The following is a 25,436-nucleotide window of genomic DNA, read 5'->3' as shown; positions in this document are numbered from 1 at the left end:
TCATGTAGAACCAGTACCGCGACTGTCATTTTCTTTCGTTTTTTTAAACTTCTCAATTGTTTAGTCTAGTCTCTATGATAAAAAAAAAAATTACATGTTTCAGTTTCATAAATCAGAAGATGGGTTGTCTGTCTTGTCTCGGTTGGTTTCTCAGATAGCGACGTTTATCTCATCTGTGTCCATATCTGGTTTCATCACAAAGCTGGGAAATGCAGCTGTGATATCCCTGGTAGAATATAAATTTTTTTGTTTTTTTCTGTTAAGACAGCATAATAATAGCATAAATTTGAATTTGCAAGCTAAGAAGATCAGAAGAGAAATGAATTTACTTCAAATATGGGATTGTCATGTTCTTCAACAAAGATGGATTTGTGGATACAAAATCCTTCCACTCTTCTGCATCTATCTTCCCATCACCATTACAGTCTGCTTCCTTAAAAGTCTGTAAATTAGAGGTTTAATTTAGTTCACTTAAACCTGCAGGGTAATCTAATTAATAAAGATAGAGGATTGGTACCTTGTTAATAATAGCTTCAATAATATGATCAGGAAGTGTCAATTCTGACTCATTCAGAAGTGCCATAACCATTTCCTTGACCTGACTAAAGATTAAAGTTAAGATTTTCAGGTAATCATCAGGCCAGGTATATATGATCAATGGTTGAGATCGAGTATGTATCGCGTTTACCCCTCCGTGTTCAATGAAGCCAACATGACATACGTCGTATAGCTTAAACAAAACTGCAACATCAGATGAGAAAGTTAGCATATAACCCCTAGCTTTGTCATGCAAGCTAGGAACTGAATGTATATATGTGTAGTGTTCTTACAATCAGCTTTCTCTTCCAGGGAAGCATCAGGGTGGAAAACGCTTAATGCTCGAATAAACTCCCCGAATTCTATAAGTCCATCGTTCTTGGAGTCGAACAGCTTGAACATCTGATCCAAAATCCTCAAACAATATATACATATATCAAAGACTGGAAAAAAAGGGCTGCAGAGAATGGAAGTTACCCTATCTGTAAAGAAAGACTGTTTTCTGCTGTTTCTGAACAGTCCAATCTGGAATTCTTCCTGCAGAATAAAACTCATTTTACAGGCTTAAATATCGTAAGTGGAAGATCAACTAAAATATTAAAAAAAAATGGAAGTCTACTTTGCTGATGAAGCCATCATCTATTATACAACTGCTTAGTTTCCTGAAAAGTTGAAAGAGGGCCTTCACTTCTTTCACTGTAACTGCAAATATTAAAATGTAAGAATATAATTTGTCCTTTCTATACATAGAAGCATATTAAACTAAAGTGACAATAGGGAAATTACAGTGAGTTTCTGCTGCTAGATTGGCTTCATCTTCATACACTTGTCGTTTTGCCTTGAAAACAAAGCATCCCATTATTTCTGCTCTCACACTACCTCCATGCCCGCTTCTTAAGGAGGATAGGATATATATATATATATATATATATATATGATTCAGGTGCGGGTATAACTTCCCTTACGCACCTTAAGAATTAAGAACACAAATCATACATCTAAAGTTTTTAAATGGTGTACCTTCAGTACATAAACTACGCATCTTAAGCACACAAGCAAGACACCTTAAGTACACAAAACACGCACCTTAAACTAAGAGCACAAACCACATACCTAAAGTTTTTAAATGGTGCACCTTTGATACACAAACTACGCACCTTAAGCACACAAACAAAACACTTTAAGAACACAAACCACGCACCTAAAGTTTTAAATTGGCACACCTTAAGTATACAAATCATGCACCTTAAGAAGGAAAATCACGCATCTAAAGTTTTAGCTTGACGCACCTTAAGAAGAAAAATCACGCACCTAAGCAACTGCACCGGAGAAGCCAACCGTACAAGAACCCATTTCTATATATATATGTGTGTGCGCGCGCGCGCGCGTGTGAGAGAGTTTTACGCGCAACTTGTTTACACGAAAATTAGGATCATGCACTAGTCAAGTCTAACATTACTATTTAAACATGACTGAAATGTTAACAGAAATGTGCGCTAGAGATAAAACTTCTATCATATACAATTCAAACGCCTAAAAAAACTAAGCATACAATCATTTTTCAATGTAGGATAAATGCTACTTAAAAGTCCTCTAACTCAATTTTTGCTAACTCAAACTGTTTGAGAATCAATTCCCCATTTACCATTATCTATTTTGCACATAATATACGGAGTATAAATTAAGCCTCATAAGGAGAATTTAAATCTAATTTGACTTGAAATGACCCAAATCTGTTTAGCTCTTTAGGTATGGGATTGAGTGGTTGGCATTGAGCAATTCAAAGGGATTTGGCGTACCAAGAATTCAGTAAGAAAAATCCTCCCACATATATATATATATAGGTCGTCCCTATATAGGGATTGCATGAAATTATAAAAACTTTTAATGAGGGGTGTTTTTACGTTTTGAATATGTTTTTATATCAAAAATTTAGAAAATGTTTTGGAACTATTTTTATAATTAAAAAAAGTTTTAGGTTATATTAGAAAAACACACACACACATTTTAGAGCAACGGTCTAATTCAAGAGACTTTTAATTTGAGTTAGAGTTAATTCCATCAATAATTCTCCGACTATGTTGATTTTTCAAAATCAGTCCCAAACTTTTAATTTGGACAATTTAAGTCCCTTGACTTTCAAATTCTTTCAAATGTTGGTCCTTTCGTCAAATTTTGGTTAAGTTGAGGTCAAATGAAGGGGTAAAATTATCCGTTCACATGTTTAATGTATTATTACTCGTATTTCTTATGTCCTATACACTGTATATATGAATATAATATCAGTCGAAGTCTAAATCAGAACCATTAATCTCAGTCAAAGTCTCTTCGACTGAGATTATATTCATATATATAGCTTATAGGACAGGAGAAATATGAGTAATAATACACTATATAGGTGAACGGACAATTTTACCCCTTCATTTGACCTCAACTTAATCAAAATTTGATTAAAGGACCGACATTGGAAAGAATTTGAAAGTCAAGAGACTTAAATTGTCCAAATTAAAAGTCGAGAACTAATTTTGGAAAATCAACATAGTCGGAGGACCTTTGCTGTAATTAACTCTTTGAGTTATTATTTTTATACCAACTCCTATATACTTATATAAAGAACTAGCTGTAAATACACACCCTGCACCAATTAAATAATGTCCAATGAACAAGAAAAAATTTGTAAAATAAAATGATTGAAATAGATAAAGAAACACATAAATCTTATAAATATTACAGTATAAGATAAAATTAGAATTTTTTATGATAAGAATATAGTTATCTAGAATAAATTTAAAAAGATGCATTGAATTAGTAAGTATTGTGTTTCAAAAAGATTAGATTTAGCTTTTACCAAATGCTTTCATCAGTTTCTCTTGATAATTTTCTATCAAAATCATATTTTAACATCAATAGTACAACAAATGACACATAAATACTTTGTTGACAATAAGCCAATGATGCATATTCCACATCAAATAAGATACACACGAAAAACATAACTCTTTTACAACAAAATAAATAAATAAATAAATAAAAGTAAATTTTGAATTTTTAAAAAGTTAAAATAAATAGAAGTTAAATATTCATAAGAAAATCATATTAAATAAATATATATTATTCATTAATTAAAAATTATTATTAAATTAAAATATATTTATTGAAAGAAAAAAATTGTAACTTATACTCTTCACAAATATATCAATTATCAATGTCACTTCTAAATTATTAATGGTATAAATATTTGTTAGGGGTATAGTGTAATTGTCTTGATGAACCAAATATGTAATTTTAGAACCCCAATTTTATTTTGAGTCTAGCAACATTTTATGTCCAAGTCAAAGCCTAGTCAAATTTAGCAACGACGATTTGAAACTTACAATAGAATATAAAATTATTTTATACTTGTAAGTCGTTTGTTTCCACTAAATAAAATAGAAGAAGTAGAAAAATGATCGAGCACCGGAATCATCTTCAAAGACAAGGTCACGAGTTCAAGCCTTGAATTAATTCTTTTGAAAGAATTAATTTATCAAGAAAGAGTATGACTAGCACAAAGTCAAAATTGAATAAGTCAAAATTGAATGAGTTCTCTCACAAATCAATTTCTTTTGAAAGAATTAATTAATTTATCAAGGAAGAGGATGACTAGCACAAAGTCAAAATTGAATGAGTTCTCTCAGAAATCAATTTTAAGGAAGAGGTTGACAGCTCAAATCAGGTTGAGTTCAATCAGGATGACATCAATTAATTGAAATCAGGATGAGTCTCGAATCAATTTGATCAGGATGACATTAACGAGGATGAGGTTGACATTGCAAGTTTGGAGAGGATGACATTCAAATCGAGTAGAGGATGACATTCAAACGAGGAGAGGATGACATTCAAATCGAGAAGAGGATGACATTCAATCGAGAAGATGATAACTTCAATCAATTGAAGGAGAAGAGGCAGACTTTCCAGAAATAGAAAGAAAATCAGGATGAGGATGACCTCAATTCCAAATCAGGATGACGAAGACTTCCAAATTAGGAAACATGATGACCTCAATCCAATTTAGGATGAGGATGACTTCCGAATTTGGAAAGAAAATGAATGCACTAGCAAGAAGAAATTCAAAGGAGGAAAATCAAATACTTTCTACTTGGAGCTAATTTAATTTACGAAAAAGTCAAAGATTTTTTCGGTGAAAATTATTTATAGCTCAAGCAAGAGTCACGGAGTGAATTATTGAAAAGAAGTGTTTGATTTGTCAAAATCAAAAGTAAACAAGTCAAATGTTCACACTATCAGAAGGTGTATGAAGTCAAAATTGGAGGCTACAAGTTACAAGGCCCATACTTGTCAGATTATTTGAAGACTTTTGAAGGGATAAGAAAACAAAATTCAAATTCATCTGACAAAGCCTACCAAGGACATTTATTACTGCAGATCAAGCTAGAAGAACTATCAAATCAAGTAAACGTTCAAGTTTGAATTTTCATAACGGGCATATAACTTTTTCAAGTTATAAAAGGAGACAGACTTGAAGATGAAGATATGAACTTGTGCATAACTGGTGAATAAGCATACAATCGAGAAACACAAGTTCTTGAGCTACAAACGTGAAAATACAAGTCTAAGAAGAGAGAAGAAAAGTATTTTCTTTGTAAAAACCCATTTCTACTGAGTGTAGAAAATTGAGTGTAGCTTTGTGCGAAACACTTGGTTGTAGGAGCGTAGCTGGGTGTGAGACGCTCGGGAACGTAGTTTTGTGCGAGACGTTCGAGTTGGAGTGTAGCTTTGTGCAAAACACTCGGTGAAGTGCTTGTGTAGCACTTGGAGTTTCACTATTGTATCTGGGTGATTGAAGATAGTGGAAATCTTCCTTAGAGTGAAAGGAAGAAGTGCAGTAGCCGAACCATTATAAATCTCTCTGTCTCTTTACTTTACTTGCACTAGATTTATTTTTGCAAACTGATCTGAGCTAACCCATTTATTATTTATCGCACATTTATCTTATCATCTGGGTTTGTGTGAAACTACTTTTTGCATGCAAGATATATCCTTATCATTCTGACATATCCTTTTTATCTTGCTGCATCTTTCACAACCCATTTCATACGTGTAAGTGAGATTACACATCTGGGTTTGCATGATCCCACGTATGCATGTGCACCAAACTTCATACACTTATTATTTGATCTATTCTAAGTGTTTCTAACGTATTGCATGCAGATTATCTCTCCATATTTACGCTGATTAATTTATAGCACTTTACCGTATTATTATTTCCGCTGTGCAATTCAAGTTGAATTTATTCACTTGGATTATTTTTGTTAAAGTGTTATAATATTTTGAATTGGAGTTAATACCCAATATAGTCCTCGACTATAGTGGTTTTACTCAGTTTAGTCCTAAGTGACTTTCTGTACTCTATTTAGTCCTCGACTTTAATGGTTTTACTCACTTTAGTCCTCTTGTTAAAAATTCTGTTTGTTGGGTGTTAATAACAAGGTTAACATGGTAATTTCATTTCTATTTTGTTTTTTATCAAATTAATTATTAATTATATGTCCTAATTTATCTCTATCTTAGTATCTCTAATGTATTGATACTACAGGAACAGAATGCTAATTGATTGAGTTTGAATTCATTACTGTTAATGCTATGTGCTAATTATTTGCTAATTGCTTTGTGTTTGAATTCATTTGAAAATAACTAAAAATGCTTCTATTTGAATTTATTTGAAAAGTGATCAGAATTTCAATATGCCAAAGTTAACTAATTGCTCATTATTTGCTAACTGTTTTTTCTTTTTTTTCCTAAAGTATTATAATTTACTTTGTCTTTAGTATGCAATTGTGTAAATATATATAGAACATATAATTAATAATTAATTTGATAAAAAAAATAAAATAGAAATGAAATTACCATGTTAACCTTGTTATTAACACCCAACAAACAGAATTCTTAATAGAGGACTAAAGTGGGTAAAATCATTAAAGTCGAGGACTAAATAAAGTACAAAAAGTCACTTAGGACTAAATTGAGTAAAACCACTATAGTCGAGGACTATATTGGGTATTAACTCTTTTGAATTGTTTGAAAAGTCTATCCACACCCCTCTATAAATTTCCCACCCTATCGAACCAACAATATTGTCTTATAATTTTCAAAAGTGATAGATTGCCACTCATTTTACAGAGTTTAAATATCATAAGTGGAGTTTTCAAAAAAAAAATATATATCATAAGTGGAAGATCAACCAAAATGTTTTTTTTTTTAAGCAATGGAATTATATTCTACTTTTGCTGATGAAGCCAGAACTCCCAGAAGCTAGTAGGCATCGTATCATCTGCCTTTAATTTTACTTTCCTGAAAAGTTGAAAAAGGGCCTTCACTTCTTTCATTGAAACTGCAAATAGAAACACACGTAAGAATATATCCTTTCCATGCATAGAAACATATTAAAGTAAGCTGACAAAAACAAAGAAAGAGAAAAGATTATTTCTGAAAAAAATACAAGCATAGGCAAAATGAAAGGTATAAGCCCGCGAACTAGAATATATCCTTTTCCATACATCCAATTGGAATAGATTTACTTGAATAATTAATTTCTCATTCGCCCATTATTCTTTTTAAGTGTACAATATATCAATTTTTTTTCTTAAGAAGAACTCGAATCTACTTTTAATCGATCTAAATCAAGAATGAACCACAGATATATTTGTACCATAAAATAGCAACTTACAATTTTATTTTATGCTATTTTTTCAACAATTTGTAATTTGTTATACACTTGTGTCTTGTCCATCGTTTTGTTGGCTTCAAAAGAAAGCATTCCGTGCATTCTCTCTCTATGCTCTTTCACTACTTCATGCTCGATCGCTCCTTTCATAAGGGAGTTTGGCAACGTGAGTGTGTTGCGTTACCTTAAAATGATCAAAGGTGCGTGTTAGGTCGTTAAGGGATATTCCCAAAAATTATAATCACGGTATAATACAAACAATTCAATCAAAGGTGTTAGGTCGTTAAGGGAATTTATATTCTTGAAAAATTCTAATCACTATATAATACACAACTCAAAATATGTACAATATTTTTGAGCTTCACCTCTAGGCTACTAGTGCAAACTCACATGCATGCTTTACAAAGGTGGGACGAAACTCACAAAATGGTAGGCTTGCACTTTCACTTATTATTCCTAATTTTAGTAATTCTTTTAATTGTATTTCAATTTCTTTTCGGTCTTTGGGACTATAACTTATAGGCGTGCATATATCTTATTATGTCATTTGGACTCATTATTTTTAGAACAACTTTCACTTTTAGTCCATGTCTATTGTGGCATTGCCACATTTAGTCTCATTCTATTAATTTTGTCATATTACATCCATGACTTTGAGAACCTTTCATATTTAGTCCTCAACTATTATGAAAATTGAATATTTGTTTTTTTTTTGAAAGCAAAACAAAACCAGCATATATTAATGTAGAAACGCAAAAACAGAGTCAGGAGTGACAGAGTACCAGTACAAAATATCATAATGTGCCCATGCCAAAGAGGCAAGTATGTGAGCACTATCATTTGCTGTTCTAGGAATCCACTTGACCTGACACTTGTTCAACGTGGATAAAGAAACTTTGCAATTATCAATTATTAAACCCACATAGGATCGAAATAAAGAGCGTGTAATATGTTTTGTTTATATGATTTTATTATTTTAAATAATTTTTATATGTTTATGTATTATTAAACTATTTTATCACACAATAACAAGTGTGTGTGTGTGTGTGTATATATATATATAAATTAATTAATACATTGATAATATATAAATTTTTTTAAATTTGGTTACACTACCTAAAACTAGTCTATTTTATTTACTTATATATTTTAATTTGATACTTTTAAAATTATTTTTTGTTTATTGATAATTGTATTATTTTTTTAAAATAATTTTTCACTTTCATTTTCTATATACATAATACACAATACACATTTTTTTATATACATATACAATAACACACAATTAATCTAAATTAAAATAAACAACAAAATTTTTTTTGAAATATATTACAAATAAATAAAATAAATTAAAAACTTAAATAAAATATAAATATATATATATACATGGGACTCGACGGCAGCACTGGACGGCGGCGGCGTGCGGCGAGGAATGGAGACCGACCTTGCGGCGATGGCATTAGACCGACGGCGAGCTTGGGGCAATGGGTGACCGGCGAAAGGCGATGGCGGCTGGTTCAAACGGCGATGGCGGATGGAGTAGCTGGAACTGCGATGGCAAATAGACGGCAATGGCAAACCAAGGGGAAGACGATGGGCGGCAATGGCGAAGACGACGACAATAGTGTTATGAACCAAGGAGGTGGATGTGCAATACGAATTTTTACTATTATTCCTTTTTTTTATTCCTTTTGTTGTTTTTTGCTGCTGAATACAGCTGTGTAGATCACTTATTTGTAGGAGTTTGTTAAGTGGCATTCTTTAAGAGGTGCTGGGAATTATTAGCAGGGGCATGACATGAATGAAATTACACTTTCTTCTTCAATCTCTCTCTGCAATTCTCTTCTTCTCTTCTTCCCTATCTCTGCAATTCTCTTCTTCCCCACCTCTTTTCTGCTTATCTCTACCAGTCTCTCTTTGTTATTCTGCTCTTAATCCTCAAGTCCTCACATTTGGTATCAGAACCCCTTTCTTGAGCAAGAATGGTAACCAACGAAGATAGATTCAAGGCACTTTAGGAAAAACAAACGGAGTTTGATCAAAGGTTGGAGGCCACAATACAAGAAATGCAAGCTTCCAGACAAGAAGCAAGAACAAAATCAAATAATATGATGAAAGCCTTGATAGACATGAGAGCTGAAATGTTGGAGTTATTACGCCTCAATAGGCCTATAGTACCAATAATGAAAACACCTCCTAATGGTTCCACAGTTCAGGGGATAGGAAATGTGACCCCCCAACACACAAAACTCTTTTATTCCGGAGAGGGGGGAAAGTAGCCAGGAGTAGGAAAGAAGACTACTCAGAACAGCTATTCCTCAGCCTTAGGCTCCAAACCCTCCTATTGCCCATAGAGAACCACTCCCAGAGTTTCAAAACCATGGACCAAGGCCAAGGATTGACTTCCCCAAAATTTGACTACTTAAATCCCAAGATGTGGATGAGGGTGGAAAGGTATTTCATGATCTCTCAAACTCCACCAGCCCTTTATTTAGATTATTTAGCACTAAATATGTCTTGGAAAGTAGGAGTCTGGCTTGAAGGTTATTTAAACAATCTGAGAGGTGGATTTAACTGGGGACACTTTGTAGAAGCTATTTGTAGAAAGTTTGGCCCTGGCACTGCTTCTATAGATGAAGAGTTCACCACTTTGAAATAGATAGGGGTTGTGGAAGAATTCACTGATAAAATTGAAGAGATGAGAAGCATTTTGCTCCAAGTGAGACCTTATCTAATAGAATAATATTTCTTAGAAAATTATGTGTGTAGGCTTAAACAATCTATCAGGTGCTTTGTGAGGTCAGCTAAACCAGAAAATCTTGAAGATGTCATTTGGCTAGCCAAACATTTTGAACAAGGGATGAAGGCCCCAGAATTTTTTCCTGAGTTGTAGTATCCACAGAGGAACCAAACTGTGAATCCTAATAGCACTCCTAGATTGCTACCACCACATGGGCAAGAAGTGTCTACTAATACAATGGATATGGGGAACTCTGAGATGGATAGATTGTGGGGCCAAAGACTATGTTTCAATTGCAAAGAAAGGTGACACCATGGTCATAGGTGTAAGCCCAAACCTTCCCTTGCTGCAGTAGAAGGGATAGAGGAAGATAATGAATACCAAATTCATGCCACTATTGGGGATCAAACCTTGTTTGCAAATCCACCAATTATGAAGACTACATTACAGATGGAAGGAACTGGTGCATAGCTGGTTTTGCTCTTAGTTTTAGGAAATTTTAATCCTTGAGGACAAGGATATGTTCAAGGGGGGAGTAATGTTATGAACCAAGGAGGTGGATGTGCAATACCTATTTTTACTGTTATTCTTTTTTTTTTGTTATTATTCCTTTTGTTGTTTTCTGATGCTGAATACAGCTGTGTATATCCCTTATTTGTAGGAGTTTGTTAAGTGGCATTCCTTTTTTTTTTTTTTTGTTATTATTCCTTTTGTTGTTTTCTGCTGCTGAATACAACTGTGTAGATCCCTTATTTGTTGGCATTCTTTATGGGGTGCTGGGAATGATTGGCAGGGGCATGACATGAATGAAATTACATTTTTTTTCAATCTCTCTCTCTCTGCAATTCTCTTCTTTTCTTCTTCTCTATCTCTGCAATTCTCTTCTTTTCTTCTTCTCTATCTCTGCAATTCTCTTCTTCCCTACCTCTTTTCTGCAAATCTCTACCCTTCCTTCTTTGTTATTCTGCTCTTAATCCTCAGATCCTCACATAGGTTGTGGGGAATGAGTGTTTGAGGGCTGTGGGGAAGACGACGGGCTGGGGTGGTTTTGCTGAAAAAACCCTAACTATCTGCGTTAGAAGTGCAAGACATTCGGACGCAGATAGTCCTTCTAAATAAGCAGCGCCACAATCTGTGTTCGGATGCAGATTGTTTTTTATTTAAATAAAAAATAAAAAATAATCATATAGTGACATTCTATTTACAAAAATTCCACCCTCCCCAACTTTAATTACAAAAACTCGGGATGTAGATTTTTAGATTTTTTTTTTACCATTTTTGTACTAGTGACACTTTCTCACGTTTTGTACTGGATAGAATACTTGCAACCGAAAGTTGGTTAACCATGTTTGAAGGAGTTACTCCTACTTCACTTGTCTGCCCATATAGTGCCCATATAGTGATCATTTACCATTGTTGGTAACCCCGGTAGCAACACCACAAGTGGCTAGGCGCAAGCGATTCTTGTTCAACAATATGTGGCTAAAAGAGGACAAATGTCGTGAGATCGTGACTCATAGTTGGGACTGCACAGTTGGACTGGATGTGTTAGCCAGGATAGAGCGTTGTGGGCGTGACATATGGCGTTGGGGGAAAGACAATAATCGCAATTTTCAAAGGAAAATTGACAGTTGTAAACGTAAGATGGATTTGCTGAGACCGCGCCGTGACAAAGATGGTATGCTGCAATATGGTCATACTGAAAAGGAACTTCTTAAACTTTTGGAGCAGCAACATCTCTTTTGGAAGCAAAGGGCGAAGGAGCACTGGTATAAAGGTGCTGATCTTAACAGTAAGTTCTTTCATAATTCGGTTAAGTCACGGAAACGAAGCAACAAGATTCATAAGCTTAAAAATGCCGATGGGACTTGGGTTGAGAATGAAGACTCGATTGGACAGATTATGGTAGATTACTTCCAGACATTATTTATAGCCGATCAAGGGAATATGGATGCTGTGCTAGCAAATATTTTGACGAAAATAACTCCTCTGGATAATCTAAAATTAATTCAGCCTGTTAGTACTAAAGAGGTTAGAGCAGCTGTATTCCAAATGCACCCAGACAAGTCCCCTGGGCCCAATGGTTTGGGACCGGGGTTGTTTTAGTATTTCTGGGATATTGTGGGTGGTGCAGTTACTACGTTTTGTCGTGCTTTTATTGAGACTCGTGCCTTACCACCAAGGGCTAATGACACCTATATAGTGCTTATTCCAAAAAAATGTAAGTCTTGGATTCATGATGGACTTACCACTAATTGCATTATGTAATGTCGTTTATAAAATTGCTGCGAAGGTTTGTGCCAACAGATTGAAACCTCTCCTTGAGGGTCTTATTTCAAGTGCACAAAGTGCTTTTTGTGCCGGGGCACCTTATAACTTATAATGTCATGCTAGCATACGAGGTCCACCACTATTTGCGACGAAAAACCCAAGGCAAAGAGGGAGTTGTGGCATTGAAGGTGGATATGAGTAAGGCTTATGACCTGGTTGAGTGGGGTTTTCTTGAAGCTGTAATGGTTAAAATGGGGTTTGACAGCAAATGGATCGACATTCTCATGGAAACAGTGCGATCGGTGTAGTATCATGTGCTATATGAACAAAGACAGCTTGGTCCAATTGTCTCGGGACGTGGCCTTCGTCAAGGTGACCATTTATCCCCTTATTTATTTTTACTAATTGTTGAAGGCCTTAGTTGTTTGATTGAGAAACAGATTAATGTTGGAAATCATCATGGTGTTTGTGTTTCACGTGGTGCACCGCAGATATCACATTTATTATTTCCTGATGATTGTTTTCTCTTCTTACGTGCTAATACCCGGGAAAGTGAATGCATGCGATACATTTTGGATACATATTCTACAGCATCTGGTCAGAAAATTAATTATGAGATGAGAAGTCGGCAGTATGCTTTAGTTCAAATACTTGCCAACCAGTTCGAGATGAGGTGACCTGTATTCTGGTGGTCACGGAAGGAGACACTACGGGCAAGTATTTGGGACTTCCTTCTCTTGTTGGGAGGAGGAAAAGGGATATCCTAGGTTTTCTGAAGGACCGAATTCTATCAAAGATTCGAAGCTAGAATGAAAGGTTCCTCTCGCGTGCAGGTCGGGAGGTGCTGTTGAAAAATGTCATTCAAGCAATGCATTCATATGCAATGATGGTTTTTCTGTTGCCATTGGGCCTATGCAAGGAAATTGGGACCTTAATGAATGAATATTGGTGGACTGGGTCCGTAGGTACGGGTAAGGGGATACGGTGGAGATCTTGGTGTGATTTGCCGACTCCAAAGATAGTTGGTGGAATGGGCTTCCGGAAGATTCAAGAAATGAATTTGGCACTACTTGGTAAGCAGGTTTGGCGGTTAGTTACTAAGTCTACATCTCTTGTTGCAAAAGTTTATAAGGCACGGTATTACCCAAAATGCTCATTCTTTGATGCTGTTGAAGGAGGAAACCCGTCATTTATTTGGAGAGGTTTTCTTGAGGTGAAGGATGTCTTAAGACAAGGATGTAGAAGGAGCATTGGTAATGGTTTGGATACTGAAATCGGGAATCAAGCATGGCTGCCTACAGCAGATAGACCGTACATTCGAATGCCTTTGAGCGAAGCAGATAAAGAAGCTCCAATCGCTACTCTGTTAAATGATCAAGGTACAGGTTGGGATACGAACCGAATTATGAATATTTTTTTATGACCACGATGCTAAGTTGATTCTTAACATTCCCATTAGCTTACGAAAGCCCCAGACTCTTAGTACTGGTATTGGGATCAAAAAGGGGATTATACTGTAAAGTCATGCTATAAACGGCCATCTGGCATGGTCACTGATGATCGTCCTTGGTCAATGATTTGGAATTTGAATGTACCTCCCAAAGTCAAACACTTTTGTTGGCAATTGGCTTCTTCTTTTCTGCCTACTAGAGATGTCCTTGATTCAAAACATATTCACTGCTCGCTAATTTGCCATATGTGCATGAGGGAGAATGAGAGTGCTTGAATGGAGATTTGCTTACCAAGTATGTAATGGCTTGTTGGGGAATTTGGTTAAGTAGAAATGATTGTGTCTGGAAGGGTGAGGCTTTTGATTTGCATGTAATATTAAGCAGGACTTTTTCCTTCCTGAAGAGCTGGCTCCTTGCTAATTCTGTTGTGCCTACAAGTAGCTTGCCAATTAACCATGCTCATTGGACTCGACCGCAAAGAGGAAGGTTAAAGCTCAACACTGATGCCGCTCTTGATGTTCATAACAATGTAATGGGTTTGGGTTGGATTTTGCGTGATGATGAAGGCAGGTTTTTAGCAGCCAAAAATATTCGAAATATTGGAATCTATGATGTTAAGTCTAAGAGAAACTTTAAGTTGGCTAAAATCTACTGGTATGGGTAATGCTGATGTTGAAATGGATTCTCAAATTCTGTTTCAGTCGATTTCCTCTTCTTCATTTAATTCTACTTTTGGACTTTTAATTGATGATATTAAAGAATTGACATCTTCTATTGATGATGTTGAATTCCGTTTTGTATAGCGATCTGCGAATTGTGTCGCCCACACTGTTGCAGGTTGCGGGAAATGATTTGACGCTCCTCTTACTTTTCTTGTAAACTGTCTTACTCGTGATTTAATGCATTAAGTGTTTATCTTCAAAAATAAAAAACAAATGAACTCACCATATCTCGTATCTCATTTTCATTTCCGTACTACCTATCTATGGATCTTTAAACCATAGGGCTAATCATTTATGTTAAGTAAAGAATTCTTTAATTTGTATGCTTATTCTTACGGAGGTGGTTTTTGCGACTTGACAATTTGAGCAATATAATCCAACTTGCATTTCGATATGATATTTCTAATGTACCATGGACCCTTAAACCATAGAACTAATCCTTTACGTTAAGTAAGGAATTCTTTTTATGCTTATTCTTACCAAGGTGGTTTTGCGACTAGACAATTTGAGCAATATAATCTAACTTGCATTTCGATATGATATTCCTAATGTACCATGGATCCTTAAACCATAGAGCCAATCCTTTGCGATAAGTAAGAAATTCTTTGTATGCTTATTCTTACAAAGGTGGTTTTGCGACTTGACAATTTGAGAAATATAATCTAACTTGCATTTCAATATGATATTCCTAATGTTGCTTTTGGAACCAGGTGCTGTGTAATGGACGGCTGCTTGGAATTGAGAATACAACTCACCATCAGCAAGCTCTAGCGTGTCCACGACCCACTCAAGGAATCTTTCATGGAGTTTATACACAAACTAAACCATTTCTGATTTCTTCATTCATGCACAAACCTGAAACCCTCCTGTATAAATGTAAGCAAATTATTGATTGTATTGATAAGCTTTGATTATCAATAAAGACTAGACTTTAGCTCATCACTACGTACAAGGAGAACCCTCATTTCGCGAGGTTGCTCCCACGCTACCGCTAGTAAGACTCGACCATTGATCTCTTGTGACAAATTTCATCTTTGTTTCTCATTTCCTGTTTCCATGCTACATAGACTAAAATGTCTATCAAAAGCCTGTATTAGCTTCAAGGTGCAGACAAATTTGAGAATCACTTTATACATGGCTTCTATCCATGCTTTTTCAAGAAATGAACCGACCATTTCTCTTCTTGTTTTTACAGCCATTCTTTGGGGCAAAACAAAAATAAAAGAAAAGCAAAAGCAAAAGCTATACGTTGACTGAATATTATACTGTTGGCCTATTGATTTTTTGGCATATTCTGTGCAGCCTCAACATACTGCTCTGCAAGTTTCTTCACTTTCTCACCTTCTTTGATGAGAAAATTAGCATTTTTGTCTTTGGAGTGATATTTCATAACTTTCTCAGTAGTTTTACTCACAGCCCACCTGTACTGTTCAACTGAGATCACACCACTCTTGCATAGTGGCCTGATATGCTCTTTGATATAAGCTTCAACCTACAAGGAAATGCTCAATTAATAGTCACCTTCCAACCAAGAGAGAACCTGAAAATAAAATGTAGAAACCTAGAAGGTTTCTCAGAATTAAACCACAAAAAATGTCTGCAATCCATGATTTTATCCCATGGAAAGACATCTTTTCCTTTTTTTTCTCACTTGTGGTTTCTCATTATTTATTTATTTATTTTGTATTTTTGGGGGTGAGGAATTAGGGATCACACAAGAATAGAGATGCAGGATTGTAAGAGCACTGACATCCTTTTTTTCTTTCCCAATCACGAGGAACAGAAGAATTTATAACTTTTCAGGTTTCATTTTATTTATTTTTAATTTTTTGGGTGGGGGGAATGGAAGGGTAGGGGTTGGGAAGCAAGAGCATGGGAGAAGATTCAGTAGTACCTTCCTTGACACAGGGCTGGTGCTATCTGATTCCTTGCTGGTATTGGATTTAGATGCATTGTCCCTTCTTTGTACATTTTCACTCCCCTCAATGTTGTTTGGTGAATTTTCTGTAATAGAAGGGCACTGGGAAGAAGCAGAAGCTTCCACATTATCCATTCCACTCTCACTTTCAAGCTCAGATGATTTGGCTGCTTGGCTAGATTCACAGCCCCCATTAGTTTGTGAAATTTGGTTATTGATTGCCAGCTCACATGGCTTTATTGACGCCATCTCAGGGTACTTTTGGATTAGTGGTTCTTTATCAGGTCCATACAATTCCTCACATTCTGCAATAGAAAGCTCTTCACCTCCATCAGTAAAGGAACTCTGAGGGATGCTGTTGTCTCTACTAGTGTCAATTAATGAGCTTCCTGCTTCAGTGCTCACAACATCACTGTCAACTAGGCAAGAAGAATCTTTGGGATCTTCAAAAGTTTCCTGTCTTTCCACATTTGGTTGTTCCAGAGTGACATTCGATGTATCGGGGTTATGTGTGGAGAATATAACTTTCATTTTGGCTTCTACCAGCTGTGGCTCAGAGATCATGGAACTGCTAGCACCTGTGAAATCATCTTCCAAATTGTAATCAAAATCCCCATAAATATCAAGCTCTGGAGGAGGTTCAACTTCAAACACATCATTAGGCCCATCATCTTCAACTTCATTTGAGAAGCAATTCTCTTCTTTGAATTCCTCCGTAGGCCTCTGTGGGGTACTTGGTGGGGAATCAGACAAGAGCCCAGCATTTATTAGTGCCTCATTGACTACAGCAGAGTCAGCAGAATGATTCTCAATTGACGCTTCTAATGCATTAGAAGGCATCTCTGTACTTTGCCCAGGATTCAACCCTGTAGCTTTGTCAGAACTAGTACTATCAGATCTACGCCGTAGCTCCTGAGAACAGAGATTAACATATACTAATTTGCTATTCGACTTATCAGCAACCTCCTTTTCAATATTAACAGCATCAGCAACGGCTAACTCTGTATCTGCAGTTCTATGAATAACTGCTAGATTTGCTTTTCTTAAGAAATGTTCAGTAAGGCGATAAAGTTGAGCCTGTTGCAAAAATTTGAAAATTATCAATGAAAAGTCACTGTAAACGCGGTTACATCAAGTTTGGAGCATCAATCTTCAGAAACTGAAAACTTTGCTTTATCAAAACAAGACCAACAAAAAGTCAAAAGAAATCACAGAAAGTGACATTATTTTAAGCTCTGGACAACACACGAAATCATTCTCCTAATGAAAAAAACTAAATGCAACAAAAATCATTTCAAGCAATTGATTGTGCATATGGATCAATAATATTTCAATGCAGTCCCTAGAATCACTAGAGAGTAAAGAATTAGTTATACTATTGAAGAATTAGTAATTAATGTCTTTGCAGGATTTGTGGTGGTTCTAGTGAAAATAGTAACAATTGTGAGACTGCAACTTAGATGTGGTAGCAGTGCTGGGGTAATTAGTATAATAGAAACAGCTTGGTAAAAATGTTCCACCCTGCACAGTGAGTAGTCGTAAATCCCACCATAGGGGTTCATTTATAGTTACCAATTATGTTTTGAGGAACAAATGAGTTTGGATTTAGCCTTTGCTCAGAAGAAAATAGGGTAGCAATTTTAGCATTAAGTTCAATTACATTTGCCAAAACACACTACGCATCGATTTTGATTACTTAAAGATGACTTTGTTTCCTTGTTATTGTCTTTTGGCTCTTTTCTGATTCCTGTTCTCTGATTTTAGGAGGATCCAGAAGTAGGTAGTAAGTTGCTGACATGTATGATTGGATTGACCAAAACACCATTTCTATGATGAAGGGAAATGTATATCGTTTTTACCTGCCTGATTGACATAGGAACCTTATTATGACGACTGGCAGCCAAAACCGGTCGCATGTCTTTTGGCAGTTGAGCCTATTGACAATTGCAAAATAACAACAGTTCAGAGGCCAAATAACAGCAGGTAGAACAGTATTTAAAGGGAAGTCAAAAACGTACTAGCAAGGGATAAGTTTGTTTCAATGCAGCATTATCCTCTGCATTTCCATCTGCTGCATTCTTAGTAACAGCTGAAGCTTTCCTAGCAAGAAGCTCTAAAGCCCATTTCTTTCTATCTGTCTTTGTATTGTCAGATGGAAGGACAGATTCCCCCTTGGAAGGTATGGTGCTGCTTGATGTGGAGTTAGATGGCCCTTCTAGGCACTTGTTTGAATGTAGTCGGGAAGAAGAATCAGGTTTCTTATTAGGAACCATCTTAGGGGCTACTTTGGCAGTCAAAGGAGGAAAAGGGACCTGTTTCAAAGCTTCGTTATTTTGGGGAACTGTGTCGGCGTGACTTAGAAGAGATGGTTTTGAAGCATTTGCTGGAGGGCCATTTTCTGTTATCTGCTCAGATATTCCACTAGTATTAAGGGATGAGACAGGCTTAATGTTATCTTTTCTTGGGAAAACAGAAGTATCTGCCAAATACAGCCTTGATAGAATGGAACCCGTTCCCTCTCCTGCATTTGTGTGCTTTACCTCTGCATTCCCAGAGTCATCTCTCAAGAGGTTAAGAACCGACTTTAAGGTTTGAATTTTTTCAGGCTTTGATGCTTTTGAGCAGCGATGTTTCCAGAATTCAATTTCACAATCTCGAGTCCATGCTCGTTTTCTCCTCCCCCCAATCCCATAAATTTTTTTGGTTAGGTTTTCACGAATTTTTCCCTTCTGCAAGAGTGACTGCTTTGCCTTCAGATCTAGATGTGACTTCATAGTTTCAGTTGTTGATCCAGCCACAACAGTCCTAAAAGCAGCCAGAAGTTTTGGATCAAAAATGTTTTTATCAAGCTCCTCAGTGGATTTGCTGCGAACAGCTTCTCTGATATCCTTTCTTAATTTTTGGACTAGCACAGATGAATCTTCACCATCAACTCTTCTCATTATTTTTTTAACTCTCAAGCCAGCTGCATTTTCCATTTGCTTACTGGACATGCCATCAGAATCGCTTCGTGCACTTTTCTTCAAAGGTTTACGACTTGTACCCTGAACTATATCCATAATATCAATGTCTGCACTTTCCTTTTTGGATATGCATTTCAGCTTTCCATCTTTAGGGACAGTTACACATGATTTGGACTGGCCATCTGAAGTACTTGTAACTGTTTGGTCCTTTGGATCAGTCTGTCCATTGCCCTCAGTTTTGGCTTTCTTCAAATGATGTGGACTCTCACTCTTACCTTTACTTCTCCCTTTTTCAGCATCTCTACAAACACAATCACAATAAATATAACAGACATGGTAGAAATGAATAAACTACTGAAAGGTTCAATAATAATTTATGTAACTGGCCAAATAAAATAACAGGAATTGATCTCGAGATTTGCATTTAAGAAAGGAAAGCAAACATTCCTTCTACAACATAAAAGTCATTTCTTTTAGACAAAAGGGGGTGTATAAAATTTTACACTGATATTAATCTATTATTCCCATGTACACAAGAAAGTAGTGCAAAATATTTGCATACTCAACATATTTTAAGGGGAATATTGTAGCTGATCCCAACTAGATTTGAATAAAGGCTTAGTTGAGTATATTCAATGAAACAAAGATTCAATGGGAATAATAGTGTAGTGCCAAAAAAGCATGGTGTTAAGGGAGATGGAAATAGAACTCCCAAGGATTTGTACAAAAACCTGATTTCTCTATGTTTTCTCTTAGCACCAGCAATAGCAACAGGGACCTCCTTTTCTGTCATCAGCCTGTCATCTGAGTTATCTGCTGAAAACCCTTTAGAAGAGACAATAAGCAAAAATGAACATCTTTAATCAAATCATTTCAAATCTGCCAATGAAACTACAATTTGCTAAAAACTCTGACGCTAAAGAATACTCCTGAAAGGAATAAAAATTTTATCTGATCCCCCTCACTTTCTTAGGGTGCACACATTCAGGCACTTGATGTTCATCCATTTTACTAACTCTCATCCAAAGTTAAAAATAAATAAATAAATAAATAAATAAAAAACAGCAACAACAACAACAACAACAACAAGGTCAGGCTTTGCTTTAAAGTGAAAGTGCAAAGCGAAGCGACGCTTTTTCACACGAAGCGACACTTCTTCAAAAAATTACAATTACTTAATTAGTAATGCAAAATGGCATATACAATGTTTTAATGTAAATTCTAATGCAAATAATCAACATTCAGTCATCAATATTGTAGCACAATTCACAATAACATATTTAAATGATAATTAAAGTTAAATCAAGAATCAAGATTTTAAGACTTTAAGTTATTAATTTGTTTATATAAATATATTATTATATATACACTAAGTCACTATAGTTTATAAAAGTAGAAGAAAAAAAACTTCTGTCTTTATAAAAACAGAAAGTAGAGGAACCTACTATTGAGAGCCTGAGAGGAAAAAAAGGAAGCTTGTTGAACCATTGAAGTGTACCAAGATGCTCTAGAGTCTGGCCAAAAAAGGAAGAAAAATAAATACTTGCGAGATATCAAAGATCGCGGAGTGGCACGATCGGAGTTCGGCTAGAAGCGAGGGAGTGAGGAAGTCAGCATTTGAGTTTGGCCGTGACGAGTTGTCAAGTCGCCGCTTTCAGAAGGTTGGAGAAGGTCACGACTTGCAACTCAAACCCTAATTTCATATCCTTTATGTTTTTTTTCCTGTTAAATCTAAGATTGGGCCAAGAGCCCATGATCGCTCAACTTGGTTATAATGCACATGGGCCAAACCACGGACAACCAGGCCATTTTGAATCTAGCCGGTTGACCACTTGAAATTGGATTGGACCATCCACTAAAACGAAAGCTTCGGACACCACCAAAGTGGACCGAACAAGCTCCGATACCATGTTAAATTTAATATTAGGCCAAGGTCAATCAACTGGGCTATAATGCACATGGGTCAAACCAAACTAAAAAATTGAATCCAATCAATAAGCTAGTTTAATCCATGGCCTTATAAACCCATATGTTCTCTCTTATATTTTCAATGTGAGACTCTTAACATTTCCTAAGGGTTGACGGACTGTTGGCAGCACTTCTCATGAGAAATCCTTGCTTTGCAGCGGCTGGTCGCTTCGTCACTCCGTCAAAAAGCGGCCACTTTCTCACGAGTTTGCGCCTAGCAAAGTGAAGCGACTTCACATCGCTTGCTTGCTTATGCACTTTAAGCGCAAATGCGAGCGCTTTTAACAACTTTTCTCTCATCTATGTTGTAAATATTACAAAAATAAAATAACAGGGTTCAAGAGCAAGCCATTTAAGGACAAATATGCAATTTGCATGGACAACATAAATTACAAGATAACAAGCAAATATCAAAAGTATGAAGTTACCTTTTGTACATGATCCCACTGCTAAACCAAGATGAAGATCTAAACCAGGTTCGATCACCTTGTTGTTAAGAGGCTGGACAGATCTTTGTAGAAGTGCCATCCCACTTGTTACTTTATCATTAGTGTTTATCTCCACATTAGCTAATGTAGAAGAATATGGAGTTGAATCAGAAGACTTATGGAGTGAAGAGGGCAGTTCTTGGTCCTCCGGCTCTAGGTTTGGCAGAATACACTTACTGTCATCCAATACTGAATTGTGAATATCGACAACAGAATTAGATGATAATGTGCTAGGTTTTATGTCTTTGCTACAATTTGAAGTCGAAATCTGTCCGTCTGATGCTCCATCCTCATGATATCCCTCAACCATAGAGACAACAACAGCAGTCTCACCAGCATCAGCAACAGCAACACACACTTTTCCAGAGAAATCAGGCTCAACCGAGGAGTTGTTACTTGCTTTTTCTGGATCACATTGGTTGCTGGACTTAGATACTGGAAGAACATCCAACTTGCCAGGGATATTGTCAGCAATACATCTGCAGATAATACAAAAGTTATGCTGCCAGATAGTTATGCTGCCACATTAAAGGACAACAAAGGAAGATGCATACCAAAAGCCATAAACATTGACCTAATCTGTGCCCCCATGGGACTGCAACATGTGAATGGAAATATGAAATTTTGGGGAAAAAAGTTTCCACCTACAGTACCTTGGGCATAGCCATGAGTTCTCACACGTGCCTTCAGGGTCAAATCCAACACAAAAAGCATGGTACCTGATCAGTCAAATGCCAAAAATCGATAGGAAAATCAAAAGAAAATAAAATATGGAGGAAAGAAGAAACAATCAGATCAGCAATTGTTCGATTCAGAATTGGTAATTATTTTAGTATGGTTAGATGTGCAGAGCTTCAAAAATGTTCAAGACCAAGTTTACCATGTGTCACATGAGTCACAAGCAATTGATGTATCAAGGTTTGAATCAGCCTCAATTCCTGCTGATCCAGTCCGAATTTTACAGCCATCTCCATCTAAGCAGACAACTGCCTACAAGACGCAAAGTGCATTGAATCACAACATCACAAATTATTGATTTCTACAATTTCAGGATTGAAACTCAAAAAACAAAATATTAACCAACACAACACCAGAGACTTCCTATTATCAGACAAGAAAACAATAAACATTTTTCCTTATTCAACTTTTGTTGTTTGAGAGTTTATAATTCACAAGCATCACATAGATTTTAACTTACATTCTCATGAATATATAACTCACAAGCATCATACAGATTTTAACTCACATTCTCATCAATATAGTATGATGGAAATGAGAGAGTATTGTTCTTTCCTTCAATGGACCAGTCATCATCCCTGTAAAGATCAGGAAAATCAGTGTCCAGTCATCACAGGGTGCTGAAACCAATAGTAACATAAGCATATCACTAGCAAATATCAGACTGTATAACAGCTTCTCAAAGCACAAATAACAGAAATGTATACTCATAGGCTTCTATCTTCACATGTATAATCTATTATTAACCATTTTCTTGCTTTATGTCTATATAACCCCTACCTTCGTTCTTCAGAATATATGATAATCAGGAATCCTTGGTTTAAATAAAATCAAATACATAAATAGTAAGATACATGGAAAAGAATACCTGAATGAATCATCATCAGTTTTGTTCCCTCCAATGGTATCAAATACCTTCATGGCATAAATATGGATGCATACACATTAATTCTATTTGAGAACTTGAATATTGAATATACAACTTGTTCAAGCATAATATCACCCATGAAAATACAAAAATCAAGGAGAGATATGCAACCATTGCATGCATTACTGCAAGATAAAATGAAGCAATACCAAGTAATTTCTGTCACTCACCGGCACACAAGTGATCAATTGAAATTCAATCTGGCAGAGTGGGCATAAGTTTGTGATGGTGGCCCAATTATCGATGCATGTAAAACAGAACCTGGATGTTAAAAAGTGAGATCTGGTCATCATTTAGATCTGAGTAAACTGTCACTTCAGCACACACAATCGTATCCTACTAAGAGACTGAAAGCAGTCCCAAAGCACAAAGCCATCGAAAAACATATCACCATATGATCCCCACCTTTGCTCTTTTGCCAGAAGAGCGAAGGGCATTATTAATTTGCAATAAGATTCTAACTTATCAATAAAACTAGAACTAAAGATTTAGTCTAATACCAATGTTGGCAACAATCAAGAACTCCTCTGTCAATGACGATATCCATACATATACCACATCTTTCACTCTCAAAAGTTGAAAGATCCTGCATCAAAAAAAAATCAAAATGCATTCGAACATAAACTTGGTGAAGCAGAGATCAAGAAAACCTTAAACCAATTCTTCAATTCTGGTTTGACGAAAGAGAAGTTTGCCTTAGGTGATCCCGGCTTCACAACAAAAATATACATGAAAAAAATAATAATAAAAAAGTACAGGTGTAACTTCACTCAACCTCCAAATGAATTGACCAAACCACACATTTCCTTCAGCTTATATCCCACCATGCATAGCAAATTCAATAAAGTTTCAATTTCTCATTCTTCATGCAATTTTCTTCCTTCTATTCTGGCTTCCAAGACTACAAGCTACAACTCTTCTTCTATTCATTCAGGTTATTTTCGCATTATCAATGTATACACACTAAGAGTACTGGTTCTCAAACTATCCGGAACTATATAGCAAGCTAGTATATAACTGCGTAGTAGAATTAAAAATGCAAGCTCAAGATGTGATTTTTGCTAGTAAAAGAAACAATTGCACACCTCATATTGAATTTTTTTAAGTGTAAAAGCACCACTAAACTGACTTCAGATTTTTAATGCAAAAAAAGAAAAATAAAAACTGATTTTTAATGTAACAAGAGAAAAAATAAAATTCAATTAAATTAAAAACTCACTTCAAAGTTTTCATCAATGCCATATTTTTCATCTTCCGGCATTCCATCTGTTACCAATTCAACCTCCATAGCTGAGCATACACCTGAACTACAAAAGCTCGAAAATGGAAGCTCCAAATTCTCAGTAAAAATCAGTATACGTACGTATAAGGATCGTACATAAAACGTATTTCCCGAGTGAATTGTACTTAGGGTTTTAGAAATTTCGATTTTATATCAACGAGTCAAAGGAACTCAATAGCTATTTTCAGCTCAGCTCCGGCGTACTTTCTGTATGCCCATCGGAATCATAAAACCTGTACTGATTATTTGCTTTTGACTGAAAATTGAAGGGAAAAAGAATCAATAAAAGCGAAGAGAAAGAGCCGTGTTTGGGAGTGTCAAAAAGAGTAGCACCATGAGGAAATCGCAAACGGTCACGTGCTTGGATCATGCTTTAATCGCTTAATTAGTTGTCACTGAAGAAGCCCAATTAGAGCCTATACGTCGACAGCAATTGGGCAAATGGATCCGAATCCACGTTGCAAGATGGACCCAAATCTATCTTCACAATTTTAGAATTTTACGTTCACATTTTAATATTTTATTAGTTATTACACGCACTTTACGCGATTAGACCAATACTTAATAATGAGAGATACAATATGCTAAAACCTGTAAAACGATAAATTTTGCACTTCAAATCATAGTAGGACAGCGTGGATGTGGTGCTTAAATTGTAGAAATACGGGAACACTTTTGAAATTTTACACAGTAAGGAATGATTAAT

The 25,436-nt window shown here is 35.8% G+C and overlaps 3 protein-coding genes across 7 annotated transcripts; 1 reads left to right on the top strand and 2 right to left on the bottom strand.

Moving 5' to 3' along the window:
- Window positions 1–1,420, bottom strand: LOC116000092 (calcineurin B-like protein 1). Of its 3 annotated transcripts, none has more exons than XM_031240113.1 (8): window positions 1,324–1,420; window positions 1,157–1,239; window positions 1,015–1,074; window positions 831–939; window positions 689–741; window positions 518–598; window positions 330–442; window positions 1–256 (listed from the first exon to the last, which is right to left on the bottom strand). In XM_031240113.1, the coding sequence occupies exons 1-8, from the start codon at window positions 1,394–1,396 to the stop codon at window positions 151–153; spliced, it is 678 nt and encodes a 225-aa protein (XP_031095973.1). In that variant the 5' UTR covers window positions 1,397–1,420; the 3' UTR covers window positions 1–150. The 3 variants fall into 3 exon arrangements, with proteins under 3 accessions (XP_031095973.1, XP_031095974.1, XP_031095971.1); XM_031240114.1 differs by having other exon boundaries at window positions 1–226; XM_031240111.1 differs by having other exon boundaries at window positions 1–226; window positions 831–1,074.
- Window positions 1,421–11,477: 10,057 nt separating this feature from the next.
- Window positions 11,478–12,580, top strand: LOC115999508. Its single transcript, XM_031239356.1, has 3 exons — window positions 11,478–12,084; window positions 12,136–12,222; window positions 12,342–12,580. Exons 1-3 carry the CDS (start codon window positions 11,478–11,480, stop codon window positions 12,578–12,580), a joined length of 933 nt encoding a protein of 310 aa, XP_031095216.1.
- Window positions 12,581–15,028: 2,448 nt separating this feature from the next.
- Window positions 15,029–25,058, bottom strand: LOC115998432 (uncharacterized protein At4g10930). Of its 3 annotated transcripts, XR_004093893.1 has the most exons (15): window positions 24,668–25,058; window positions 23,949–24,034; window positions 23,619–23,709; window positions 23,389–23,435; window positions 23,029–23,098; window positions 22,663–22,772; window positions 22,436–22,501; window positions 21,723–22,261; window positions 20,772–20,840; window positions 20,058–20,151; window positions 18,382–19,627; window positions 18,223–18,297; window positions 16,340–17,440; window positions 15,396–15,937; window positions 15,029–15,311 (listed from the first exon to the last, which is right to left on the bottom strand). XR_004093893.1 is itself a non-coding variant. In XM_031238013.1 (14 exons), the coding sequence occupies exons 1-14, from the start codon at window positions 24,734–24,736 to the stop codon at window positions 15,719–15,721; spliced, it is 3,882 nt and encodes a 1,293-aa protein (XP_031093873.1). In that variant the 5' UTR covers window positions 24,737–25,058; the 3' UTR covers window positions 15,317–15,718. The 3 variants fall into 3 exon arrangements, 1 of the variants encoding a protein (XP_031093873.1); XR_004093894.1 differs by lacking the exon at window positions 20,772–20,840; XM_031238013.1 differs by lacking the exon at window positions 15,029–15,311 and having other exon boundaries at window positions 15,317–15,937.
- Between the last annotated feature and the right edge of the window lie 378 nt (window positions 25,059–25,436).

Source organism: Ipomoea triloba, chromosome 12 (genome assembly GCF_003576645.1).
Source record: "Ipomoea triloba cultivar NCNSP0323 chromosome 12, ASM357664v1".
In the NCBI taxonomy this organism is placed as follows: Eukaryota; Viridiplantae; Streptophyta; class Magnoliopsida; order Solanales; family Convolvulaceae; genus Ipomoea; species Ipomoea triloba.
This window is presented reverse-complemented; position numbering and strand designations above follow the sequence as displayed.

Bases quoted from the DNA above. Each gene is read 5' to 3' on its own strand.
- LOC116000092 (XM_031240111.1), bottom strand. From the start codon at position 1,396: ATGGGATGCTTTGTTTTCAAGGCAAAACGACAAGTGTATGAAGATGAA. The intron at 742-830 runs GTAAGAACACTA...CTGATGTTGCAG, and splicing joins CCTGGAAGAGAAAGCTGATT to TTTTGTTTAAGCTATACGAC. The intron at 599-688 runs GTAAACGCGATA...ATCTTTAGTCAG, and splicing joins GCTTCATTGAACACGGAGGG to GTCAAGGAAATGGTTATGGC.
- LOC115999508 (XM_031239356.1), top strand. From the start codon at position 11,478: ATGTGGCTAAAAGAGGACAAATGTCGTGAGATCGTGACTCATAGTTGG. The intron at 12,085-12,135 runs GTTTGGGACCGG...TGGGTGGTGCAG, and splicing joins CAAGTCCCCTGGGCCCAATG to TTACTACGTTTTGTCGTGCT. The intron at 12,223-12,341 runs GTAAGTCTTGGA...TCTTATTTCAAG, and splicing joins AGTGCTTATTCCAAAAAAAT to TGCACAAAGTGCTTTTTGTG.
- LOC115998432 (XM_031238013.1), bottom strand. From the start codon at position 24,736: ATGGAGGTTGAATTGGTAACAGATGGAATGCCGGAAGATGAAAAATAT. The intron at 23,436-23,618 runs GTGAGTGACAGA...TATGCCATGAAG, and splicing joins AATTGATCACTTGTGTGCCG to GTATTTGATACCATTGGAGG. The intron at 18,298-18,381 runs GTACGTTTTTGA...AATTGTCAATAG, and splicing joins AACAAACTTATCCCTTGCTA to GCTCAACTGCCAAAAGACAT.